The following is a 25,809-nucleotide window of genomic DNA, read 5'->3' as shown; positions in this document are numbered from 1 at the left end:
CCTTTGTCTCTAAATACATAGTAAACAAGTCAAAGCAGTGTCTTTACACCTCAAGAACAACTGATGAGTCCTAACTCTTCAAACATTAGTGGGTGGTCACCAACACAATGTCTTACACTCCCTTGCAAATGACCCTGTTTTCCTGTCGTTCAGACACTGCTTGACACAGATCTGCACACATCCTGATTTTCTATTTATTTTGTAAATTACTGAGAAAGGAGGGTTCAGCTTTTCACATTTCACGGCCTATCTGTCTTTTTCCCGGTGGCTCCATTAGATTTTCCAGCACACATAGACTTCCCATTATTAACTTCATTCAAACATCAAACTTTGATTTCTCCCTGACGAGCTGATAATTCCATCACCGTAACACGTCCTCGTCCATCCACGGCAATGTTACTTGGCTTGAGTCTATTTTATCTAGTATTGATGTAGTCTACCAAGATTGTGATAGTTCACACCAGTTTACCTTCAACCTATTTATATGCTCATATCATTACATTATTCAAAGGGAACTTTCAGGAGACAGCCAACCAGTAGTCGAATCATGCTTTTGGATAAATCTGAAAACGCTCTGTGCACTGATACCATCTGGACCTAACGCGTGGACTGACATAACTGTGCTTAGCTTCGCTGGCTACAGGTAGTCTGCTGTTTATCTTCCCACCTTCCCCTTTATTACCTTCCTTCTCTTTTCCTACCATTTTTTGGGTCAATTGAGTATATTCCATTGTTCCAATTTTATGTCTTCTACAGGATTAACAGCTGTTTCCTGGCGTTAGTTTACGCTTACGGTTCCCGAGTTTGTATACGCACTTAGCTGTCAGCATCTGTGTTCTGATAACCCACACCACTTCTGCATTGTGCAGAAACATTTTACAGCAGTGTGTCCACTGTTTTCCTCCCATCCTTCATGCAGTGTTGCTGTACATGTTATCTTGCATGCTATAAATTCTTATAAATTGTCACATATATATTTAAAAGTTATAAAAATGAAAACAAGATGCCTTTAATGTCTAGAGATACAATTTATCATATCCAGGGCTCCTTATTACTCTCACAGGTCAAGAGTTCCATCTGAAATAACTGTATTTTAATTTTATAAAAATTCCTGAAAAGCATTGCAGTGAAAGCTCAGCAACAATGTCCCCCTCTGGCCTATCTGAAGACGCCACAGTCTCCTCTTCACATCCGAATACCAGTGACAGATCTGGCAGCTTAGGGTTCAGCCAATGAGAGGTTTCTATCCCTGGCCTTTCTGATCTATTAAAGACAGCGCTCCATTCTCTCCCGGCTGGCACTGTTTCTGATGAGCTACCTGAGGTTTCAGCATTTGTTTCAGTGTTCTATTTTCTGAGCTGAAATCTGGATATTTCTCTTGCCCTCTGATTTCAAATTCAGGGATCTCTCGCTTTGCAGCATGCAGCCTCCTGTTAAATATACCCAGCGAGTTTGCTGTGTGATGCAGGCTGTTGTACAGATCTGGAATTTTCTTCTGCTCCTTCTAGGAAACACTGTCCCATTCCTTCCTTGGACTCCCTGCGTGTTTCTGCATTGTGTACACCTTTTCCTTAGCATCCTGGAAAATGTTCGGCACAGCTGCATCCACACCTTTCCTGCTGTCTCGATCAGCACCCCCTGCCACGGCTTGGAAAGAGGCCTGGAAGACGCCTGGGGTTCACGAAGCTCTGCTCCTGTTCTCCCCTTCTCTGAAGGGTCACGGCTCCTGCGCCTCAGTCTGAAAAGAGCTCCCTATTTTTTTTCTAATTTCACCAGTGTTTATGGCAGGAGCATGAACCCAGCACCTGCTGCTGGAATCCATCCCACCTCACAGAGTTATGACTACTGTCTCACCTGACCCGGAATAAGATCCTGTGTTTCCAGGCATTGCTCTTGGGGCTGCACTGCGGTGTCACCATGCTACAGACTCCTCTGCTGCACAGCACTTGATAACCCTCTCTTCCTTTAAGCTGGTTGCTGGGTACTTGGTTCCAGTGGGGGAAAGTGGGCCAGCACAAAACAGCACAGATTCCACTGCTCCTCGTTACCTAGACTGTTACCGCCGCGTCACTGCGTGCTTCTCTCACCTGCGCTTCTGAAGCAGCTGTGCAGCTACCGCCCCTGCCTGTGCCCAGGTCACACAGCTGCGAGGATGATAATTAAAGAGCTCAGTCAGGCCACGTCGCCACCCCATTTGGCCTCTCTGGACATGGAGGAAGACACCTACAACAGTATTCCAATCCCTCAGGGGCCCCAGGACTCTAGGGAGAGCTTCTCAGCATCCACTTGGGATTTGACAGATGCTCGAGTGTCACCTCCAAAGATAGCTACCCAGTTTGTGTGGCCCTAAAGCCAGGCAGCAGAATCTCCCGTAAGCTCCCCAGGCAATTCCACCATGTGGCAGAGTCTCAACCTGAGATGTGGGGGAAATACTGACAAAAAGAAATACTTTCCCAGATATCTGGGAAACCAATCTGCTCCCACAGACGGTCCTTTCACTGGTCTTGGTTGGGAACAGGGAAAACACATCTGTTTCTTTAATTTCCCAGGAGGGTCTGCTGGGCAGTCTGGACATGAACAAGACGACCACCACCCCACGCCATCCTGTCCCTGCCGACCTCCCAGTCACCACGGCCTCCTTGCGTGCGACACGCACATCCCTTCTCGGGCCCTGGACGCTGGCTGGTGCCACACATGCACCACACACTGCAGAACTGGTGTCAGCAGATCCATGGAACAGAGCTTTTCTAGGCACCATCTGACTTCCTGTGACCTTCAGCTTGGTGGAAAAAGCTTCACTGCTTTTCCTCCAAGGAGATGGGATATGGAGAGGGCTGCATCCATTTTTATCTGTCTTTTGTGTGCCCTGACCTGGTCCTTCGGAGCTGATCAGGGTGAAAACAGGTTGATAGAGAGTCCTGCCTCCCAAAAGCAAGGCGGAGGCCCCCTCTGAGTCTAGGAAGACACTTTGGAAACAGATGGGTGTGGCTCCCATTTTTATTTTCAAAAAAGTAGAAGAAAAAAAACTCCTGTGCCTCAGTTCTGCTCCCCAAAGTGTAAAGTGTAGGAAGAAGCGTGCTGTGGGTGTCTTTAGCTTATATCTAACTGAACATCTATGTTCTTGCTTACATACACACCCTGGGAACTTTTGTTTCTAACTTCCTGTTAGAAACAGGAAGTCAGTTTCTTCATGTCGATTTTGAAATATAAATGGTCAGCATCACCTAACTTGTTCATTTCATGCCATTATCTCTGCAGTACGCATGGACACGGTACTCCTGGAGAGTTAAGACGTGAGAAAGTTCCTATTTGAAGGTTCAGGGACAGTGCAGAGTGGGAACTGTGCTGCGAAGTTGTCCTGGTGCAGATTTGAAAGAGGACCGACTTGCAGTAGGTGGGCTGAGACCGTGTCAGTGTCTGTTACAACACACTCCCTGACTTAACCTTCTCCAGCAACACTGTCCCACACCTGCTCCATTTAATAGTGTGCAGGCAGCTTTCCAAACCAACAACACATTTCATGCTAAGTGGAAGCAAGGAGCAAAGAAAACCACTCAAAAAACTATGTAACCTTTGGTAAAAATTAATGTTAGAGATCATTTAGCTAGATGATAAGAAACACTGTTGCAAAGTTCTGCATCAATAAACACAGCGAAGCAGGGCTAGCAGATTGTAGTCCTCGGGTAGCACTGAGCTAGGTCAAGGGTTAAATCCTGCAGCTCCCAAGCTTTCATTTACACACCTCCCCCTCAGCTGCTGATCATGTGAATGATCAGATTGTAGGCACAGGAATCCTGGGGTAGAACTGGGGTGCAGGCGCAGAGCTCGAGCCACCCCTGGGTGCCCCCGAACCTCTCACCTCTCACGATGAGCTGGCTCTGGTGCTCCACGGCCGCGGCCTCATTGCGGGCGATGCAGGTGTAATTCCCGTTGTGCATGAGGGAGAGGTTGGAGATCCGTAGGGAGCTGGTGAAGTCGATGTTGTCGATGGTCACCCCAAGGCTGGCGGGGATGGGCCGGCCGTCCTTCTGCCAGGTGATGGTGATGGGCAGGTCCCCCGAGACCACCACGCATGGGATGAAGACCCGCTGCCCGATGGAGAATCTCGGAAACTCAAAGGGCTGAATGAAGGGAGGGACTGAAAGAGAAGAAGGAGAGACAGAGTCAGGCAGGGAAGGGCGTCGGGACCTGGGACTCATCCTGCGTTCCCCAGCAGTTGCACCGTCCCCATTACGGGTGCAGTGCTCGGCGGTGGCTGGGAGGAGCAGAACCACGTGCCCCTGATGCATTTTGCCACTGTCCCCAAGGAACGTGTGGCTTGATTGGAACTTTGGCAATATGATTAATTTCACAAGTTCAAGACTTTTCTAAATTCTAGAATCACTTTTGAATGAAAACATCTCATTCTTCACTTTGCAGCGTAAATGAAAAGAGGATTTGGGTTTTCCTCCAAATCCTTTAAAAATGATGCACATGGAGATTTCTGCCCACTTTGCTGCAGGTTGTAAGATGCCCTCCTTCCCCACAGGCCCGCTGCATGCCGTGCCAAGAGGGGCACCAAATCCCGAAGACATAGACTCTGCATCTTACTGTGGACTCTTTTCCAGTCCTAACGGCCCTGTGAAGTACAAGTCTCCCTACTAGGAAAGTGATCGCTGTTCCACACCCCTTAACACTGTACATGCATGTGTAGGACCTTAAATTAAGAACTTCAAGGCCCATCATTGAACTGTGCTGTGCTGTTCTGGGGGATGGACGTGGTCAGAGCCTGCGGCCCAGGCAGCCTGGAGAGCACTTTGCTCCTGCTCACTGTGCCTCAGACCAGACCTGGCACCAAAGACGCTTGCGTTTCCTGCAGTCGCCTCAGTGCCATGAATGCCTACTACACATAGCAGTGTTATTAGTGAACAAATTGTGTGTCTATCTCCTTCTGTCTCCTGTGGTTCTCATACCCAGAATCTGCCTGTCAGGGTTCTCACACACCTCGGTGTGGTTACAGCCTCGGGGCTGTCATCTGAAAGGTGGGTCACTACCCTAAGGCCAGAGCTTTGTCTCCTTTAAGTCCAGCTGTGCTATTGGGCCTGCTGAACCTTCCCCAGGCCTCAGTTTCCTCGAGGGCAAAACCAAGTGTTGACCGAGGTCTGAGACTTAGGACTAGTGTCACAAATTGGAGCAGGCGTCTCAGAAAACGTCTGTGTCACCAGCATTGCTGATACGATGATGGTATTGAGTTGGGAGCCAGCAGTGGGGAAGATGCGGCTTCTCCCCCAGGTACAGGGGAGGAAGGAGTAGACAAGGTTTTGCTGTCCATTCCCCAGTGGGACAAGGGAAGTAGGGGCCCCACCTCCTCAGTCAGGAATACACCGGTGTGGGCGTCAGCCGTCAGTGACCGCCAGATGTGACTGTACCCATGCAATCTGAGATGGAGGAAGCATTTCTGTGCACTGATTTTCAGGAATAGAGGCAAGAAGCAGCTGCTGAGGAAACCGCTCAAAACAAACCAAAACAAACAAATGAACCCAGATAAACTAGCAGGTAATTGAAACCAATTGGCATAGCTCTTGGGATAGTGGTAAGACAACGAATTTGGAATTAGAGGAAATACTGGGCTTCTCCCCGTTCCCCACTCACCCCTTTCCTACTTTGTTCTTGTGTTTCCCATGTAAGAGAAACCTCAGGATGTTTGAGCTTCTGTGGCTGACCTGCTTTCCTTAGCCGACTTGGATTATTATCTGTTCGATTCTTTGTTTTGATAAGGACCTATTTGGTTTATGTCTTGTGCTCTGAGCAACTACTCTGAAGATAATGGTACCCAGTGTAAGAACTGTGGTTATTCACTTGTTATTTGATTATGAAATTTTTTTCTCACAAAATAAAAAAAAATTAAAAAACAGTACAAAAGACACTGAACTCTATGGCTTCCATGACTCTGAAATACTTGCTTTTCACTGATTGTGAGGAACGTGACTATTGTTATACGTAAGCTGATTTTGGAAACCCAGCCATGGAGAACACTGATGAAAAAGAGGAACTGTGCCTCCCTGCCCCAAAGCTGAGGGGCACTCAGTGAGGCCTCTCGCTCCAAACCCAGACTGCCACCCCTTGCTCTGAATACTGCATTTTAATCCACCATGCCACTCTCTTATTTCATTTCTGTGTCGAAACAGCTGCTAAGACTCAGGCATGTGGGGAGCTGTGGGGAGCCCGGCTGAGGATGCGGGCTCAGCACTGCGGGGGGCCGTGCCGCAGGGCGTTGCCCTTGTAGATAGTGCTCTTGAAGTGAAAGCAAAACCAGCCTAGGACACAAGAATGGGCTGTCGTTTGATGCCAATGCACTGACCACAGCTCACCCGGAGCGCCACCGAGGTAGCTGTTTAGGTCTTGACTGTCCTGTGTGTCTCTCGTGCAGGAGTCATCTCAGCCAGGCCACTCTGGTATTAAGCAAATTCAATTAAATTGTTGTTTTTATATTTCCTATTCTATCTTACAAAAATTGATGAAAAAAATATGCAATTTTCGATCATCTGGTATTTAAATAATTGGATTGGTAGGTGGTTAAAAGGAAAACAATGAATATTTAAATTTTTGAAACAACTTAAAAAAAACAAAAGAGCCCATGGAAATAGTTACAAGGAAAAGCAGCATGATGCCGGAGGCACTCAGAAGAAAAAGTCCTTGTCCCAGAACCAGGCCACAGGCGGGGCAGGCAAATGTTATTTTGATGTTCACATGGTGCCGGCACATGTGGAATTTTAAGGTAAATTAACCCCCCCACTGGCCAACAATGTCACCTCCTTCGTCACTGCATCTGAGGTCGCTTTTGCCTTGCGATGTGTCACAAGTCTGCCATAGAGAATGCGTCAAATTTTGTAAAAGACCCAGAATCTTGTAGTTTGCATTCATGAGATATAAAATTGGAGGGAAAAACTAAACCAATTAAAAAAAACCTTTCCATGATTTTATGGAACGTCGAACCACATATTCAAGACTCCCTTGTTACTTCTCGGCTCATTATTTTCCCCAAATAAGGTAAGTCCCTGAGCCCTGTTGGCTGGGAAAGCCATAATATTATAGGAGCAGGAATCCTGAGCGTGACATGCACCTGGTTTTGACATAACCTTTCCACAGGAAGTATGTAAATATCTGCTAAATGTCACTTATCACCAGGCTGTGTGCTTCATCCCGGAGGAGGCTCCCTCCCTGCGACAGCTCAGACCGTCACAGGCTGCCAAATGCCAATTTCGAAGCACTTTCGACTGTTAATAAGAAAGCTAAATCAGGATCTGTTCTTGTGTCTTGTCCTTTAGCAATTAACTGCATCCTATTTTCACACAGTGAATAAAAATGTTTACTTTCTTGCAGATAAGGAAAGGAGTGTGAGACACTGAGGACATCTCGGGCTTGGCTTCCGTGGATTTGGGGCCATCGACAGTGTTACCATGCTCTGAGTTGTCAGAGTCTGCCATTCTGCTTCTTCCCCAGTGAAGCGAGGCTGAGAGGCCCCAGCTCCCAAGCTCTAGAGTCACAGCCCACCCAGAGCCCGGGGGTGGTTCAGAGACAGCGGTCAGCTCGTGTTCTTCTCTCTTTTCCCCTCCGATGCCTTTTTAAACCCCAAGTCCATTTCACCAGCAAAATTGGAATGGCGCAACATGGCTGTGGAGAGGTTCGGAGATTCGGTTTCCACTGCTTTGCGGGACAGGACAGAGGCCCAGGACTTCTGACTTCTGGTCCCAGAGCTGCCCTCCAGAGAGGCAGCACCGCCCCCTGGCCTCGCTTGCAGGGCTCCCGAATTCCTGCCAGCTGTGGGTTACCAGGTGACTTCTGAGCCACAGCGGCCAGAGCTGCTCTGGTTGTTGTGATCAGAATTTCCGGGTCTGTTCCCGGCCCCTGGAGGAAGGGCAGGAGGCAGGGGTTCACGGGGGACAGCAAGGGTAAGGAAGACCACAGAAGCTGCAAGAACCCAGGGGTTTAAGTTGTTCACAGAAGCACAGCCCCTTCCTAGCCTCTTGGCCTGGGCCCTCTTAGGGTGCAGTATGAATTGATGTTAGATAGGGTCTATCACTGGTCTAGAAACAGAAGGTGGTGAGGATGCTCTGGCCCCCCTCCTGGCTGGGAAGCACTGTGACGGACGAGGCCGAGGGCCTGTGGCACGGTCAGGGTGACTCTGAGGTCTGTCTCAAGGCTCTCATGTCAGGCTAAGACCTGGGCACACTCAGGAGAGCCCAGATCACATGAAACACAACATGGAAGAGTATTTCTCCCTGGGCACTGATTGGAAATGACACATCTGAGTTTCTGCCACAGAATTAATTAGGGTTGCAGGTGTGTTAGAGGAATCCACAGCTCCTATTCCTCAAGGCTCACTGGATTGAGATGTGAACTCCTGGAAGGCAGGAGCTAAGAGAGAAAAGAGCAAGCCAAAATTTGCAAGGAATCCTAGAGCCCAGCCACATTCTGAATTATAAGGAAACATTTTTCCCTATGGCTCCAGAAAAACAGCTGGGCCAAACCACCTGTCTTTTCATTAATTTGAGACAGTGGGAAGTTACTGAGCCTGTGGAGACTTTAAGAACTGGTGTAGGCTAGCCCAAATCAGGTCCCTGTGCCTGGCGGTGCACCCTAGCAGTGAAACATTCAGTAGGTTGACCTGGAGGGGCGGGCCCAGCAGAGGCTGCCCAGGTCTGTGTCTCCCTAGTACACTGCAGTGGGCGGGAACACTTAGCCAGCGGATTCAAACGAACTGCCACAGACAAAGAGAAAAAAAAAAAAAAAAACTGAGCCTCCTACATATGCTTGTATGGAAGGAACAAAAAGTATGGGAAAAGGGAGCAACAAGAAACGTTCCTCAGTCCCCAATCTTGAGAACACTGATCCAGGAAAGGTAAAAGCAAAAGAGAATGAAGACAAAAAACATGCAATATCAGACACGGCACCTATAGATATAAAACGGTATCTCCAGAGCCTCATAGACGAGTTCAAAAATGAAGTATTTAATGAAATAAAGCAAGAAATAAGTAGAATAGTTAGAGAAATGCTAAGCACCGCCCAAGAAAAAACAGATGGTGGAATGGAAGAACAGAAAAAAAGGGGAGAATTGTTTGATGGAGAAAATAGAGAAAACATAGAATACGTGAAGCAGGTTCACAGAGATTACCAGGAAACTAAAAACTCTATTGAAACCTGGCATAACAGCTTGAAAGAAACTAAGGATAGATTATCAGAACTGGAGGACAGATTTGTAAGGTGGGAGCATGAAATGAAAAACTTCTTAAAAATAACAAGAAAACAAACAGCAATAATATAAAGACTAGAAGATGACAAGAGGATCTATAACTTAAGAATTAAGAACATAAAAGAAGAAGTAGGGACACAAACAAATGAACTACAAAAGCTACTTGCAGAAATAATCCAGGAGAATTTTCCTAATTTAGCAAAAGGTAAAGATACTCAGTTGTATGAAGCATACAGGACCCCAGCCACCTACAACCCAAACAGAACTACACCCAGGCATATAATAATCAAAATTCCAGAAATCCAATATAAGAACAGAATATTAAAAGCCGTCAGAGACAAGAAACAGATCACTTACAAGGGAACACCCATCAGAATTACAGCAGACTTCTCAGCACAAACCATCAAATCACGAAGAGCTTGGGGGGAAATAATTCAAGCTTTGAAAGATAATAACCTCCAGCCAAGATTGATATATCCTGCGCAACTGTCCCTACAAATTGATGGAAAGACAAGGTGCTTCCAGGATAAAGAGGAACTAGGGGAATTTGCAACCACCAATTCAACTCTACAGAATTACTGCAGGATATTCTAAAAATGAAAAATACTAAGATTCCAGAAACAGTGGCAGAGTGGCCACAATGAATGGAGCAGAAAGCAAAATGAAGAAGACAAACTGACAACTAGTGACAGAAAAAAAGCTCAGCAGAAATGAGGCAGAGAAGGTTGGATGGTAGGAACAGCCGTTGTAGAGAAAACAAGACATCATAATAGGTAATGCTGATTTAATATCCTCTTGCTTTGAAGTCCCATCAAGCATTTGTTCTTCTGTCTCCATCAGTTTTAACGTGTTGTATCTTACTGGATTTTATTATATGTGATAATATAAACAAAAACTTTTATAGACAAGGAGATTATACAGAAACCATTGTTCATTTTCTGTTAGTTGATTCTAAATACCCTGTAATACTGCCATTCTCTTGAACGGTTTTACATTGTCTTGATATGTTTGATGCTACGGTATACGAAGTTATACCCAAAGATTTTAAGGGAAGAGACACTATGGTAACTACTATTATGTCGAGATTATCTTGTGGTGAAACACTATTTTGCTTAAATGGCTATGTTTTGACCTGCACTGTTTTGTTATTATGCCCTCTTTTTTATCCCAATCTCCTTTTTATTATCTACTTTTTCATTTTTATCCTTTTAATTAAGGGAAAAATAAATAAAAATAGCAGGATATATTATAGTAACCCACTTTGATTTCCTATTAACTTGATTTGAAACTCTGTATTGCTCTCAGCATCTTGTTTTGACTGATTTTCCTCTATTCTGTTATGCTAGATAGTACCAAGTTTGAAAGTCTAGGCAACAACTATGAAGACAATAAGATCCATTGTGATGCCCATTCTGGTTGACTATTATCTTCTTTTGAAGTCCTCTAATGTCTCCAATGTTTTGGTTTTATTGGTCTTATTCTTTACTGTTTTGTTCAATTTTATTATAACTGATGATATAGGCAATTCTTTTTAAGATAACAAGAGGCATTATGGTAACCATTGTTGATCACCTTGTATTTTGTTTTTACATTATGTATTATGTCCATTCTTTTGATTTGACTGACTCTGTCCTGGTATGTCACATTTGGTTTTACTTTCTTCAAAAAAAAAAAGTAATAAGAACTGCGGGAGTAATAAATCCCAAAATGTGTAATTGTCATTGTACAAAAGAAAGGAAAAGAAAGTTCTCTAAAAGATATAACTGCATATATATTTAAGTGTATAAAATAGACAACCATATTACTGAGTTTTGTTGGATTATTGAATAAAACTGTTTGCAATCTCACTGTTTGAAAGTCCCCTTTAATATGCTTTAATTTTGTAACTTTAATTTTGTAACTATTTCTAAGATGACAATATGTAATTAACTAGTGATTTCCTACTGTTTATTTTTTCTGAAATTCTGTATAACTTGTACCCTTTTTCTGTTTTTTTTTCTTTTTTCTCCTTAAATAAAATAAAAAAAAAAAAACCAATGGAATGGAAGCACCTGGAAAATACAGTGTCGGTGAAGTAAACCAGACACGGCTTTCATATAGCATGGTGAGGCAAAGAACAAATAAAGAAAATGATACATGATGATAGAGGGGCTCCTGCAATGTGGAAGCAGGCCTAGGAAACAAGCGAACCGGGTGGGGAGGAGGGGAAGGGAGCCAGGCAGGGGAACCTAGTACCTCAGTGGATGTGAACACTACCCGCTGTAACTCGGGTTAAGATCAATAATATCAACCAGGAGGAAAAACAGGGCAGGGAATTGGTGGAGCGGGGAGGGGGAAGAGAGAGGAAGGGGATACAAAGAAAGACACTAGTGTGGTGTGTACGTGTACCCCTCCCCAAGGTGACTACACCTGCAAGAACTGAAAACACATACTAATAAAAGCAACAATTAGAGATTAAGAAAAACAAACAGAACGGCCCTAGTGATGTCCCGTGCGGGTCTCATATATAAGCATACACGTATTTTGTATCCGCTGGACTCATGGTGGACCTTGTCTCCCTGTCTCGGTCACTGCAGCTAATGCTGTGATGGGTGTGTCAGTCGGATGTCACACCGGCTTCGTTTCCTCTGGATACACACCCAGAGGCGTGCTCGCTGGATTTGGGAGGACCTTCCACACTGTCTTCCTCCAGGACGACCCTCGCTGACAGTGTGCGGGGCTCCCTCTCACCCTCATCCTTGCCAGGATTCATTATCTTTTCACCTGTGGTAACAACCGCCACTCCAACAACAAGATCATACAGGTCAAGTTCACAGCTATCGTCAGGGTGACCCGGTAATCTACAATCACAGCAGGCTGGGCCTCTGTCATTTGGACCTCAACACTGCTATCCACACTGCTGGGATAAAATATATCTTTTCACATATTACACCATCCTGGAAGTCTGAAAGGTAGGTTGGCTTGCTTATTTTCTACTGCCATTTCTTAGTGCATCAAAAAGGATTCTGATATGGACAACACAATGTAAGAATTTCCTCTATTATCAGAACTGAGCGATACAACTTTTGTAGGGCTAACATGGTATAAGATTATTTATAAGTTAGAGGGACTGCAAATACATGCTCCAGAATGACCCGCCAGCATTCTGCTTGCTTCTGGTATTTCAGGGTCTCAACAGAGTGCATCTCCTGTCCCCACCATTCCGTCTGCCTCCCTGGCTCCAGCTGTCAGTGGGATGTTACTGATTCCATGATCTAATTTTCAACCCCAAGCTCCTTCTCCAGCTTCATCCCTGCTAGTCCAACTGCCTGCTAACTAACATCTTTATCTTACGTCCCAGGCGCGTCTCAAATCCCAAACCGAACACAGCACACTTCCCCTCCTCTATGCTGCCTCCGATTCCCGCTTCTCCACAGCGGCAGGAAAATCCCAGGGCGGCCAGAAGCCCAGAACAGTCAATGCATCTGTTTTGGTGCCTCCAGCTGTGCACAAGTGGGCGTCCCCTCTGCTTCCCTCTGTGTTTCCTGTCTGGCGACTTCTTCCAAACATGCTACTGTGTCATCAGCTTCCGTTACAGCTCTGTGTCCCAAGCAGTATCCTTTTTTTAAAAATTTTAATGTGTCCACCACAATCCCCTCCACACGGAGATCAGATTAATCCCCTACAGTGCTGCCAGGAGCAGGTCGTTCTGCTTCCGTTACCCATCAGGCGCTGCACCGTGCTCCCGTCTGTCCCCACACCCTTCCCTGCCCTCTCCCCACCTGACCACATGGAAACTCAGCCCAGTCCTCCTCTGCTTTGGGGACCTTCCCAGGCTCCGGACTCTGTGGAGACTGAGCCAGATTCTCCTGGACTCAGTAAGAAGCCCATTCCTCTACCTCCTCCCCCTGGCTCCTGAAACCAGCGCCTTTCTCACCTGCCTCCCCACTGCCACCCTGGAGGTCATCCTAGTTCCCAAGTTCTGGGCCACTGGATGAGGCTGTCACCAACCTGCATCACAGCCCAGACCCCTTTGCCCATGAGACACCCCAAGGAACTCCCATGCACCCAATCCAGCCTGCATCTGTCTGTGGGCACTACAGCCAAGTGGCGCGCACCACTGACCCCAAAGCTGGCTCTGCCTGTTCCCCAGCCTCTGGGTAGCTGCCTCCATCCATGTGGCTCTCCTTCAGTCTGGACTGCAGCTGTGAAACTACCCTGTGCAACTGTGTCTTTCCACTAGGCCCTGCTACACAGCAGGCCCTTCCCACAGACCTGGAGGGCGTAGGCGGAGAGTGGAGGACAGGTAAAGCTCTCCTTCCAACAACTGCTCCTTAATTCAAATTGTGTCTTAATTCAAAGACACAAATCCCAGTTTTTTGTTTGTTTTCACTCATCAGACTTCTGAATTTCAGCCTCGATCTGGAACTGAAACGTTGCCTTCAGCTCTCAGGGCTGTAACAACTCAGGGTGAAGCAGCTGAGCCTTCTCCAGTGAGTCTTCAGCTAGGCACTTCGTATGCAGGATGTGTCCTCTAGACTGGCAGATTAGGGAAAAACTATAGCAGCATTAATATGACCAGATGAGGAAAAGGGTTAAAAAGAAAAAGCTTTTTTCCTAAAAAAATTGCCTAAAGTAACCAAGTAAATCCATGCAAGAAAAAATAATTTAATCAAAATGCTTTGAGAGTAAAGAAATGCTTAAGGCACATTGGGGTGTGGAACAGTAAAGAAGCTCCAAGGGGACATCGCCAGCCCTGCCCAGGCCTGGCAAGGGAGTCCTGTGGCCTAGGTAAACAGAGGAGGGCCGCTGCTGGAGGTGATTCTGATAATTTCTAGCAAGGCATTTTACGCCGTAATCAGATTATACTGGGGTAAACAGCGCATCATCACCTGTTTAACGGACAATTTCAGAGTTCAGGGAATTTCTAGTTAGAGTCCTTGGTCCGAGGAGAACGTGGGATGCTGCACCCAGAGCGAGACCAGCAGTGTGTGCCCAGCGGACTTTCAATCAGTGGTCAGCTTTCCAACCCACATCGTGAGTGTCGAAAAAAGGCCCTTTGAATCACCACGGAGCACGGCTTTGGTTTTATCCCAGGGCTTGCTTTCATTCTGCTTTCGCTCACACAGATGTGTGAGGTGACTCCACTCTGAAGGGGTGGTTGCAAGTGACGGCTGGCATGTGTTTTAAAACTTAGCTTCTTTTTCTAGTGAGCCCCTTTTCCAGGACTGCATAAGAAGTACACATTCCAAACCTGACTTAAAAACATCATCCTGCTTCGGAAGCCTGGTTATTAATCGTGACATAATGTGGCATATTTTCTGAGTAAAGTGGCGAAACATGTCACAGTGAAGACAAGAGTATGTTAGAGGGAGTTGTGACGTTTCAACAAAGCTGTAAGCAGTTAAATTATTTTGACAAGTCTCAGGAGATTTCCCGGGTGATACAATACAGGTGCACCATTAAATCCGTGGAGGCAGACTGAGGAACTCCTCTCCCCACGTGTTCTGTCCCTGCAGTTCACTCACATCAGCAGAAACCCGTACAAGATCAAATGCAGGCACCTCCTGTCCACCCTTGTGGGCCAGCAGTGCGTCCCTAAACAGGTCTCTGCACCTTCGAGCCTCAGTGCCTACTTGATGAGGACTCAGGTGAACTGAGACTCAGCAGAGCCTCACTGGTTTTCTCTGTGCAAGCTCAGGGCAGAAACTTACAGAAGCCTTTTATCACCTTAGGAAAGGTAAAGACTAGCAAAAACAGGTGCTTACCCCAACCCTATGTTACTGCATAAAATAAGCAACCTGCTCTTTCATGAACACATGAACCAACTCTTTGACTATAGGGTTTACAAGGAAGAGCGGGGGCATGGTGATAAGGAGTCACACAGCCTAGTGTGAGCCCCCCTCTCAGAGGCTGTGCAAGTCTGGTGGGAGTGAAAGAGAAACAGAATAGAATGAGTGGAAAGCAAGGAATCACTAGGGTCCAATATTTTAACACAGAATTAAAATAAACTTATGTGTAAATATGAATTAAAATCATACACAGAAAAGATTGGATTTAGAATTGTCTGGTCAACATTATAAACAAAAGACTACAGAGAAAACAGGAGATGAAGAAACAGAAAAAGATCTACCAGGCAAATCTGAGACAGAAAAGACCAATACTTTCTTTAATAATATAAGACACAATTCATGAGCAGAGATTAGAGCAGAAAATAGCTGATCAATAATTACACCTGGTAATTTTAACATCCTTTAAAAAATTGATCAATGAAAGGAATAAAAATAAGCAAAGCTAGAGGTGAAATACTGGTAAATTTAAGCTACTGCAAATAAATAAATCTATACCTAGCAAATATGAGGACAAGTAATGATTATTTTAAAATAGATGAAGTGTCCAGAGAAAGCACTGATCCATCTCACAGACCCAGGCTGTTTCTGCTGACCCCGGCAGGTCACCTTGGTTTACGGAGAGGAGAGTGTGGACATGTGACCAACAGACAGCACCAGGAAAACGGACTCAGTGTACAGAGCAGTGAGGAACCGGGCCCACCTACTGCGTCCATGCATATCATCGTGGACGGAAGACCTAGAGGTGGACAGGAGGAATGCAGACAGAAATCCCAGGAAACGAGGCAGGGACTCAACTTCATGACCTCAGGCTCCTCAATCAGGACCTCAAGGAATATCACGAAGAGGTTCAAGGCAGGCGACCGATGGGAGAAGACGTTTACTATCCTTCCTGAGCAGTAGAGAGATTTGCATTTGCATTCAAAAACTGCAGCGACACAGGACTTCACAGTCGGCAACGCTGGGAAAGGGAAGGCAGGATGAGAACAGGAGCACGGAGCACATGTCCCCTAGCTCAGTAATGGGGGAAGAGCGAAGTCCATAGAGCACAGCCTGAGACCAGTTAGACGCGCACCCCATAGGCGCCTAAGAGCGATCACCATCTACAGTGCAGAGAAATGGAACCGTCCTGTGCGGCTGTGGGCAGCACACACTGACACAGGACCGTGCAGAGGGCTCTGCAGGATCAGGGAGGTCAGGGGAGCGCCACCTTCCACCGAGGCTGCTTCAGGTCCTGGCTATTCCTGAGCACAGCTGCAGGATCTTACAGGGCCAAAGGGCTGAGAGGTGGGTGGGTAACCTCATGGTCACAGTTCATGCTTCTCTTCACCTTTCTGGTCCTCGCCCCATCCCACCTGCCTGATGCTGCAGGCAGAGCTGCCCTGAACCTTGGAGTTGAGGGGCCACATGGCCTAAGTGTGCTAGAGCAGGGCTCTGTGTGGCCTCCTCCCTCCTGTCCTGTTCCTCTGATTCAGCTTCAGCCGTGTTACAGAGTCCCCATGGGTGTCACAGAGTCCTCTCGAGCATTAATTAGGGTGACGCCTGCCAAACTGTTCTGTAAACTATGAAGTTCTGCACACACATAAATAGAGAGTGATGTTTGCATCCAAGACTGACTCTGCTGCTAGTGTTGGTCTCTGGAAATTAGAACTCTCGGTGAGGCACTCTTTGAGTTCAAGGTGGCACCTAAGGTGCGAAAGAAAGCTTCGAAATGTGTTAAATATGGAAGTGCTTGCTAAATTGAAACAAGGAAGAGATGCTGGCTTTCATTTTCTGCTTGTGTGTTTGCAGGTGGTAAAACTGCACTTCTGAGGAGTTAAATGCATTTCAGAGCTGCTTAAGCTCAGCCACTATCAGTCATGAGCTGGGTACTCAGATCCATCTTCCAGGGGTATTTTCCCCCAAATTTTCATTACAGGCTACAATATTAGCAGCAGGGCAGTGACTATTACCAAAAAGACTTGGCCAAAAAATCATATTGCTTCCAAATATCATCTAAACACACACACACACACACACACACACAAACACACACGCCCTGTTCACAGCCACAGTCATTGTTGTGGTCTGAGTCTGCATGTCCCTCCAAAGCTTCATGCCGTCAGGGATGCATGCTTTTTGGAGGTGGGTTTCTAGAGTTTATGAATGACTCATTATCCAATGCTCATGGGTGTGAGTGCTACACCCAGCTGGGTGTGGCTTACACACACTATAAGAGAGGAAAGAGTCTATTCTCCATGCTCCTCCCGTTTTGGTCTTGTTTCTTGTGCTGTTTTCTGCTGCCATGAACTGCTGCCCTCTGCCATGTGCCACTCTGCCTTGGGGCCAGCTGATTATGGACTGAAACCTCCAAAACTGTGAGCTAAATAAACCTTTCCTTCCTTAACTTTCGGTGTTGGGTATTTTGTCCCAGCAACAAGACAAAAGTAATCAAGACAGCCATGGGACTTCCTGAAGATAGACCAAAGAGGTTTGCTTCTGCCTTTCATAGGGACACTGCTGGACCAGTTGGGCCCACTTCCTCCATGTTCCAGGAAACCATCTTGGGGCACAGTGCTTGCTGCCCTAAGAGTGTATCAGTGAAGACTGCAGAGTGTGAACAGGAAGGCAGCAGAGCCAACGTTATGGACATAAAACACAAAGACGCCATTTCGGTTCCCAAACACAGGGAAGCCCACAGTCTTGTCTTTCTCACAATCTGGTTAATTTCTTAGTGTCCTACTCTTAATGTCCTATAATTGAAAAATGATAAAGGTTATTAACTGTTAAAAAGTCATGATAGACTACAATCTTGGCCACGGGAGTGTGACTTAATTTATATATTTCATTTCAAAGCATTTTAAAATGCAAATTTACATGTGCAGAAGACGCTTTGGTTAAGACCTTTCTGACATCTGAGCAAAAGCCAAAAGTGTTAATGGAGTCGCAGGTTAGGGTCATGTTGAGGGAAAGCAGCCGAGGAAACCCTATGCCAGCACTGTAGCTGTCTCTGCTGAGGTCCCACACATGCGAGGGTGGCCCCGGCCGCAGTTGCCTTTGCTCACCTGACTGCCATCCAGGAGCCAGGCTGGTCCTGCGCAGCTGCGAGCACAGCTGCTCTGCACCTCGCCTGTTGCTTCTGGTCCCAGGACTTAAAGTCACATTTGTTTACACAGCAGATAGGAAAACAAATAAAAGACTCCTGTTACAGAGACCCATGCACACCCATGTTTGTAGCAGTACAGCTCATAACGGCTCCATCTTGGAAGCAGCCTGCATGGCCATCAGCAGAGGAAGGAATATAGAAAGTGTGGTGTTTGCACACCATGGAGCATTACTCTGTCATAAAGAAGGACAAACTTGAATTATTGGTAGGAAATGGTTGCACCTGGAGACCGTCATGTTTAATGAAGTGAATCAACGCACAGACTTAACTACCGCATGGTTTTTCCTGTGCGAAATACCCAGAATAGAAACAAAGAGCGAAATGAGAGAGACAGTGGGAAGCAGGGAGATGGATCTTTCTGGAGGGGAAGGGGAACAAGAGATGGAGGAGGGATTGTGGGGGAGGGGAGGGGTGAAACGGGAACGAAGCTGTGTGATGCACGCGCACCAACTCTGCAGGTGTGTGATCATCATGGGCTGCATGCACAGACTAATACTCAACAAACAGAATCCCCAAAGGAAGGCGAGTGGGGCACCGCCTGGTGTTAACTGAAGCCAGTAATTGATCCTGGTCTAGAAAATGTTCCTAAAGACAGAGGAAAACATGTTTTGCAGCAACCGTGATCAGAGATGTGCAAGCTCCCTCCATACCCACAGCACACAAAAAGCAATTTGCAGCGGAGGAATCCAGTCGGACACCATGTTTTTAACGGGTTCCATGGTCACAGCCTCTCAGCAGCCTGTGGCTGAGTCTTCCAGTCAAACCCCGTAAGGGGCCACATCATCCTCTTCTGGGGCCAGGAGGGAGGAACCACCTTCTGGAGCTCCTGTTACAGAACTGGGCTCCTGCTCTGCCCCTCAACTGCGGGCGCTGTGCTGAGAGCCGCCCCGCTTTGGGGCTGCTGTTGCCTTCCTGGCTGAGCTGGTGGCAGCTTTGGTCTCCTGTCGGCCTCTCGTCCCCTTGCTCTGCTGTACCCACGCTCGCTGCTCGGCTTCTGCTGCCTGGTGCAGTCCCAATCTTTCTGGTGCAGTCCCAATCTTTCTGGTTTCTTTCAGGAAGAGTTCCTAATAAGTAGCTATGATTCCCTCCACCACCACTGACCTGCTGGCTTTGTTTACCCTGAGCCTTTAATCAGCAGCATGAATGAACACCCTGTATCAGTCTTTTCCTGCTCACTCAGCACCTCAAGGCAGCCTGAGTGTTGCTGTGCCTGTTTTCTCTGTCTGTCACTCTGTCTTCTCTGTGGCTCCAGGGCAGAGGCTTGGCACTGGCCAGAAGGGCTGGCCCAGGCATGGGCTCTGGGTGCCGACCTCCTAAGCTGTGTCAGGAACAATGCTCTGCTTTCCCGGCCGTTGATGGACAGGTAAGTCTACTGATACTGGGGTGAACTCCTACCATTGGGGAGCTGCCCTGAGCAGCTCAGTGAAAGCATGGAGGCACCCACACAAGAGGGACAGACAGAAACTTCGGATGGTAACCGGGGTCCAGCACTGGTTCCCTATAGCCCCTGCTGTCTCCGGCCTCAGACTTTGGTTGAAAATCCCCCCCACAACTCCAACCTGTCTCCTCTGATACAATATAATCACTATTATTTCCAGTGGCACTCTTGCACTTTGCATAGTGAGGTCAAGGTGCCGACTTGGTATGATCAGGAATACAGTGAACACTGAAATCTAAAAAAAAATTCGTCGTCACGAACCTCCTGGAATCCACCCACTCCCTGCACACAGACCCATTCCATTGTCCTTGATACTTTTTGTGGTCCCGGGTATTTTTAGTTGCGCTGTCCTGGCTGCCTTGATGTCCTGAGTTCAAACCTTCCTCTTGCCTGGTGGCTGTGACCTTGGGGAGGAGCAGGAAGTCATAGGGTGCCAGGTCCGGTGACTAAGGCGGATGAGGACGCATTGTCTGCCTCTCTGCTGGCCGACGCTCAGCAGCAGAATGGGCTGTAGTTTTGATCACAGCCTCCAGCAGGGTTTGTCTGAAGTGGAGGGAGGACTTGGAGGGGTCCACTGCACGCTGTCCTTTACTGGGACACTTTTTAATCCAAGCCTTTACCATATGTCTTGATTAAACCCTGTACACTGATCATGCCAATCTTGGAAATTTAGGAAGGCAAATTGAAATTTCAGCCCATCCTTTGTGAATTTCTGCCAGACTCTTAACTTGGGATATTTGGTGGCCAGGTTTCAATGCGGATCTGACTAAGGGGCTGGTGGAGATGTCAACACAGAGCTCAAATCTGCAAGAGGAGCCCACACAAGGCCGCGTCTTAGACTGCCTCCAGGTTACCTGTCACCCAGAACATCCCAGAGGCTGTGCACCCCACTGCCATCCCGCAGTGCTCAGGAACAACGGTGGGAAGGGTCTGTCCTATGCCACCCACTGTGCCCTGGCAGGTCTAACTGCAGAACTCCAAGTAGAGCAGGGCACAGGGCTCAGAGGGTCCCGGTAGCCCACAGCTTGGGGTGGAGACCACAGCCTGTCCTGCCTGTACCTCTCTTCCTCCCCTGGATTCGGCACAGTGGCAACAGGAGTTGGGAACTGGGGAGATTTCTGCAATGTTTTTCAGTGCTCTCAATCTGCAGGAGGTCCAGTCTGCAGGGCAGGGATGCAGCTGCCTGCCTGCTTGCCGGAGGCTGCAAACTTCAACCTCAGCACCTAACAAACCAGGCTCCTGGCTTCCCCCTCAGCTGCCCTTCAAGGCCCTTGCTTGCTCTCAGCAGGAGACCCTATTGCAAAGGCCCTCCGAGGGTACCTAGGAGAAGCCCCTTCCTAGGAGCTGCGCTGTGCTCAGTACCCCCTCTGTGCTGCTGGTGTACCTGTCCCCCATCCCTGCCCAGCGTCCCCTCCACACTTCCCCATGGCTCTTAAACCTGCCTCAGGCCACCAGGCCTCTTGGTTTCAAATCTTCTGACAAAGTTGCTGCCCAACTCAAAGGAGAAACCCAGGGCCCACAACCCAAGTCCTGGTCCACAAGGTCCTGGTGGAGTGACCCTGCCACCTTGGCCTCATCAGTGGGCCACGTCCCCCTGCCCACCTGCGGCAGCCACACTGGCCTCTGCTTGCTGCCACACATTCGACTGCCAGGGTCTGTCCCAGTCCCTTTTGCCGCATGTCTCTCCCGCTGGTGTCAGTTTGAGTCTCGAAGTCTCTGTGTCCCTCTGCCTCTGCATCCTGCTCTCTTTTTGTCCTGCATCCTCTGGATCCCACTCAGACCTTGCTTTCTTGCAGGAGCCAGTCCCAGCCTCCTTTCCCCTTGTACCCTGCAAAGCCAAGCCCAGCCCCCAAGGCTTGGCACTTCGCTTCCCGCCTGGTGTCGGGAAGGAGGTGGCATTTTTCCCTTTCTTGTTTGGAAGTCTTTCCTGGTGAAGCAGCAACAACTTCAGAAGGGGGCTGCGAAAACCAAACTCTTCGATTCCTTCCTAAAACTCACTAGTCTTCCTTCAGGTTCGTGTTCATTTGAGTTTTTGGTTTCTGCCACTTCAAAAGGATTAAGCCTGACACACGGATGTGAGATGGTCTAGACAATTTTAGGAATAAAATGTTTATATTTCAAATGGACTTTGCCTGAACTTGTGTCTCCTAAAAATGATTATTAAGATATTTATGCCCCTTTATCTAACAACCATGCTGCTGGCCATTTTCTGGAGAATATGAGTCATAAAAACTGACACAGATGACAGCTCCACCGTCTAGAACGCTTAAACATTAGAAATAAACTGAATGCTTAGCACCGGAATCTGTATTTCCCAAATGTGGCTTACAGACCTCTTCGATCCCCAGGACCAGGCAGGGGGTCCCACATCAACAGAACTATTTTCATTCTGATACTGAGACAGTTTGCCTTTCCTGCTGTGCCGGTGCTTTGAGGCTGGTGAGGAGACTCTGGGGCCTGGCACAGTCACAGTGGCGATGCCAGCCTGCACTGCTCACCACTTTCTCGGAATGTTTGTTGTTTACTTGTTTGTTTTTGATGCCAGATCCATGTAAGGACACTTGATAAACACAACAATTTTATTGACGATGGAGTGCATACCATGTCAATGCTCTGCGTAATGAAATGGGAAGGGGGACCGGAGCGAACTCCTCGCAAGCAGACATGGTCGGAAGCAAAGCGCTCGCCACCTGAGCTGTGACCCTGCCGGTCCCCCTGGCCATGGAATTCCACTTTTCCCTCCAAAGAATGGCAGCAGATGGGTATGTGGCAGATGATCCCTTGAAAAGAGAAAAACATGACTGTGTCGCTCTTCGCATCATAACTGACAATGTTTGTGGCAAGTAAAAATTCACACTTTCAAATATAAAAAGAAAAAAAATATGACTGCATAAAACTCACATCTGCCCCTGGAAGAGCAGCATGTTAGCTCTATGCAGGCACAAAATGAAAGCCGAGCAGCTGAGCCTGGGGGAAAGTTCAGGCAGAAGTCGGTGGTCCAAGTTTCCTGAGCTTGTGGCCTCAGGACTTCCTACTCTGTGCCCCCCACCTGCAGCCTTGCACCCCCGGAGCACTGGCAGTCATACGTAGGGGTTCTCAGGCCTCACACTAGGCCTGTGTTCACCCAATTAGGCCTCACTGACGTACACTTGAGTCGAGGGTCAGTCTTTCCTGAGGTGCTTTGCGGTCATGCTTGTTCGGATTAAGACCACGCAAGTTCAAAACTTCCCCTCCTGGCCTCTGGGCGGAGACCCCCAGGTGACTGGCAGATTTCCATTGGTCGCCATCCCTGACCACTCCCTCCGCTCTAGGACAACAGAAGAGATGCTAAGAGTCCTTGCTAATAAAAGTTAGCCATGGCTAACTAGTTCTGTGCCTATCCCTCAATGACCAGGCCAGCAGAAGCCTACTACTTCCTGACCACGAATTCCACTCTGCAGACCTCCTCACAGCTCTTCTCTGGGAAAATCTGAGCACTGAGAGGCCCACAGGATGCACATCTTCACTCAGCCCTGCCAGTCCCCAATTCCAGAGACACAGCCATGAGCTTGACAAATGGCCATATCTAAGACTTCTTAAGGCGATCACAGTAATATTAATAAACGTGCACTTCTGTTGTTATATAATGAATTGTGTTAATATTTGCAAGAGCTGCATGACTAAGTGAACCAACCATGATCACTGGTTTCCAAACAATCAGCCTATCAAGTTATAAAATTACATGTAGATAGAACTCACCTACGAGCAGGTAGCCCAGTGGTTTTTAAGACAGCTAAGTAGGGACAATCATTAACTTGGCTTCTGGTTCTCCACTGAAACTTCTCTTTAAGTACAATGGTGTTTTATTTCTATTCATGGTAGTGAGCACTGCTGGGTATCTTGTGCTGTATTTGGTTTGCTTCAGCTGAGTGGAGGCAAAGCTCAGTGAGCAAAGGGAGCTGTCCATCTCGGTGTTGTGTCCCTGTCGCTGCACCCAGCTTGGTGCTCTGTTGCTGGCACCCGCTTGGAGCAGATGCCCCATGAATGATGTCTAAAGAAAAAGCAACCACGAGATGGACTTACGTGGAGTTATTACTAGTCTGATTTGCCTAGAATTTGTAATTATTTGAGGAAATTCGATCTGGCAATTTGAGGAAGATTCTATCTATTTCAGGGCAGGTGTATCTAAGATAGAAAGCAAAGTGGGTATTCTGTGCCGACATGCAGCAAGTATGTTACTTTTGTGTGTGCATGTGTGGTCCTGCAAAAAGGAGACTGACAAGGTTTGTGGGAAAAGAAGATTGGGAGCAATGGGTTGGGGGGAGGCATGCCACGTGTCACCAGGGCACTAATAGGAGACCCCTGCACCCGGGGAGACTGCCTGGCAGCTGAGGCAGGCAGCACAGCAGGCTGGAGGCTCTCTATAGATTTGGAGAACTGCTTTATACTAATTTTAGAACTCCTGGAGCACTTCATATAGATTATTTACAAAGCTGAAATTTTTTCTCTTATATTCAGCTAAGGAGTCAAAGACAGGGCTTTCCTAGGATCTGCTTCCCCCAGCTACATGTGCTGGGACCTGCTGCTGGACTCATCTCTGGAGGGAAGGTTAGGGCTGGGCTGCAGTCTCCCGGTTCATCCTGACCTTTCTCTCTCTTTCTTTCATCTTTTTTTTTTTCTAGAGAAGACATATGTCACTATTGTACCACCAAGGGCCCCAACCCGTGTTCAACTGCGGCACTTGGGTACGGAACGCTCGCATGCTGCCCAGTGACAGCATAGGTTGGGGTCACAGGAAGGACGGCCGTGCCTGCCCATCCTAGGCCCACACCCCCAGCCTCCACAGAAGCCACAGGCCCATCGAGCCGCAGATTCCGTGCTGCTTGTCTGCCATGAATAAGTCCTCACCTGGTACAAAACATCTCCTCCAGTTGGGTCCTAAAAGAATTCCATTTTAGTGGTCTCAGAAAAGCAAGCTACATGGTTTGACATGCTCAGACAGAGAGCTAGCTAACCAAGCCAGGCATGGCAGTGTTTCTCAATGGTAATGTCATCCTAACCCACGTTCTCTGAAAAATCCACAAGACACAAATTCCCACAGACAGGAAGCAAAACCACCTGGCAGGCGAATGTAGCTATAAGACCCTTATGCTCCTGTCTGTCTTCACCCCACCCAGTCCCAGGCCTTGGTCTGAGACAGCCTTGCTCCTGGCAGCTGTGTGGAGGGAGGCAGGCAGCGAGCAGCATGGACACAGGAGGAGAAGGGCAGGTTACCTTTCACCGTCACATGGACACTCTGGCTGGTGGAGAGCTGGGGCTGGACCAACACGTTGCATGTGTATTCGCCCTCATCAACTTCTTTTTGAACATCTGAGAGTTTTAGTGTCCCGTTGTTCTCAAATGCCACCTGGCGGTGGTTAAAAGGCAGCAGGTTAGAGTTCTTGTACCACTTGATGGAGTAGTACGGGTAGCCAATCACGCGGCAGTGAATGTATGTGTCCCGTCCTGCGATTGCTGTGATATTCTTCATTGGTCGGATGCTTGCAGGCCCTGGAGAGACATAAAAAAAAAAACTCTTGAAAATAATTTAAGGGTACACCTCCTGTGGGGAAATGGGGTGCTTTCTCGTGAGTTAGCACACTGATCATTTTCATGTAAGCTCATCTGTTGCTGTTAAATTAACTTTGAGGCACCTGGCATTTTCCGCCGAGACATGTTTATTTTATTACTTTCAAATAAATTGGATGGATGCTTCAACCGCCTAAGACTGCCACTGAGATATTTTGAATCGTGAGATCAAAGGTAATTTATGAAAAACAAGGCAATTCTTCTACACTGCACAGCCACACTGTCTATGTGAAGACCAGCAGCAGCAACTAAGGTGACCAAGGCGGTGACAGCACCACGCACGATGAGTGAGTTAGGACGATGCAGATGGAGGCTTCTCGTGGGTGGAGTGGATCAGAGAGGAGGAGAAAGGAATGGACATGCAGAGCATAAACCAGGAGGGGAAAATTGATGGACAAGTCCGAGAGGAGAGAGAGAGAGAGAGAGAGAAAGAGAGAGAGAGAGAGAGAGAGAGAGAGAGAGAGAGAGAGAGAGAGAGAGAGAGAGAACAATCTGACTGACTAAGGAACCACCAAAATGCCATCTCCAGGTTAACCATTGGGCCACTCCCAGAAGCAGG

General features: G+C 47.5%; 1 protein-coding gene across 3 annotated transcripts in view; it reads right to left on the bottom strand.

The window, feature by feature from the left end:
- Dscam (DS cell adhesion molecule) overlaps nucleotides 1-25,809 on the bottom strand; it is a 549,020-nt gene that overhangs the window by 186,233 nt on the left and 336,978 nt on the right. For all 3 annotated transcript variants that reach the window (XR_010039329.1, XM_063224581.1, XM_063224582.1), the window contains exons 8-9: nucleotides 24,897-25,172; nucleotides 3,860-4,138 (exon numbers count right to left, since the gene is read on the bottom strand). Coding sequence is in view for 2 of the 3 variants with exons in the window: in XM_063224581.1 (XP_063080651.1) it covers nucleotides 3,860-4,138; nucleotides 24,897-25,172 (555 nt within the window). In the remaining variant the exon portion in view is untranslated. The remainder of the gene's footprint in view (nucleotides 1-3,859; nucleotides 4,139-24,896; nucleotides 25,173-25,809) is intronic.

This window comes from Cavia porcellus, unplaced genomic scaffold (genome assembly GCF_034190915.1).
Source record: "Cavia porcellus strain 051 isolate PalLab524CR breed Dunkin Hartley unplaced genomic scaffold, mCavPor4.1 scaffold_15, whole genome shotgun sequence".
NCBI classification, from domain to species: Eukaryota; Metazoa; Chordata; class Mammalia; order Rodentia; family Caviidae; genus Cavia; species Cavia porcellus.
Note: the sequence above shows the minus strand (reverse complement) of the source record. Positions and strands in the feature narration are given on the sequence as shown.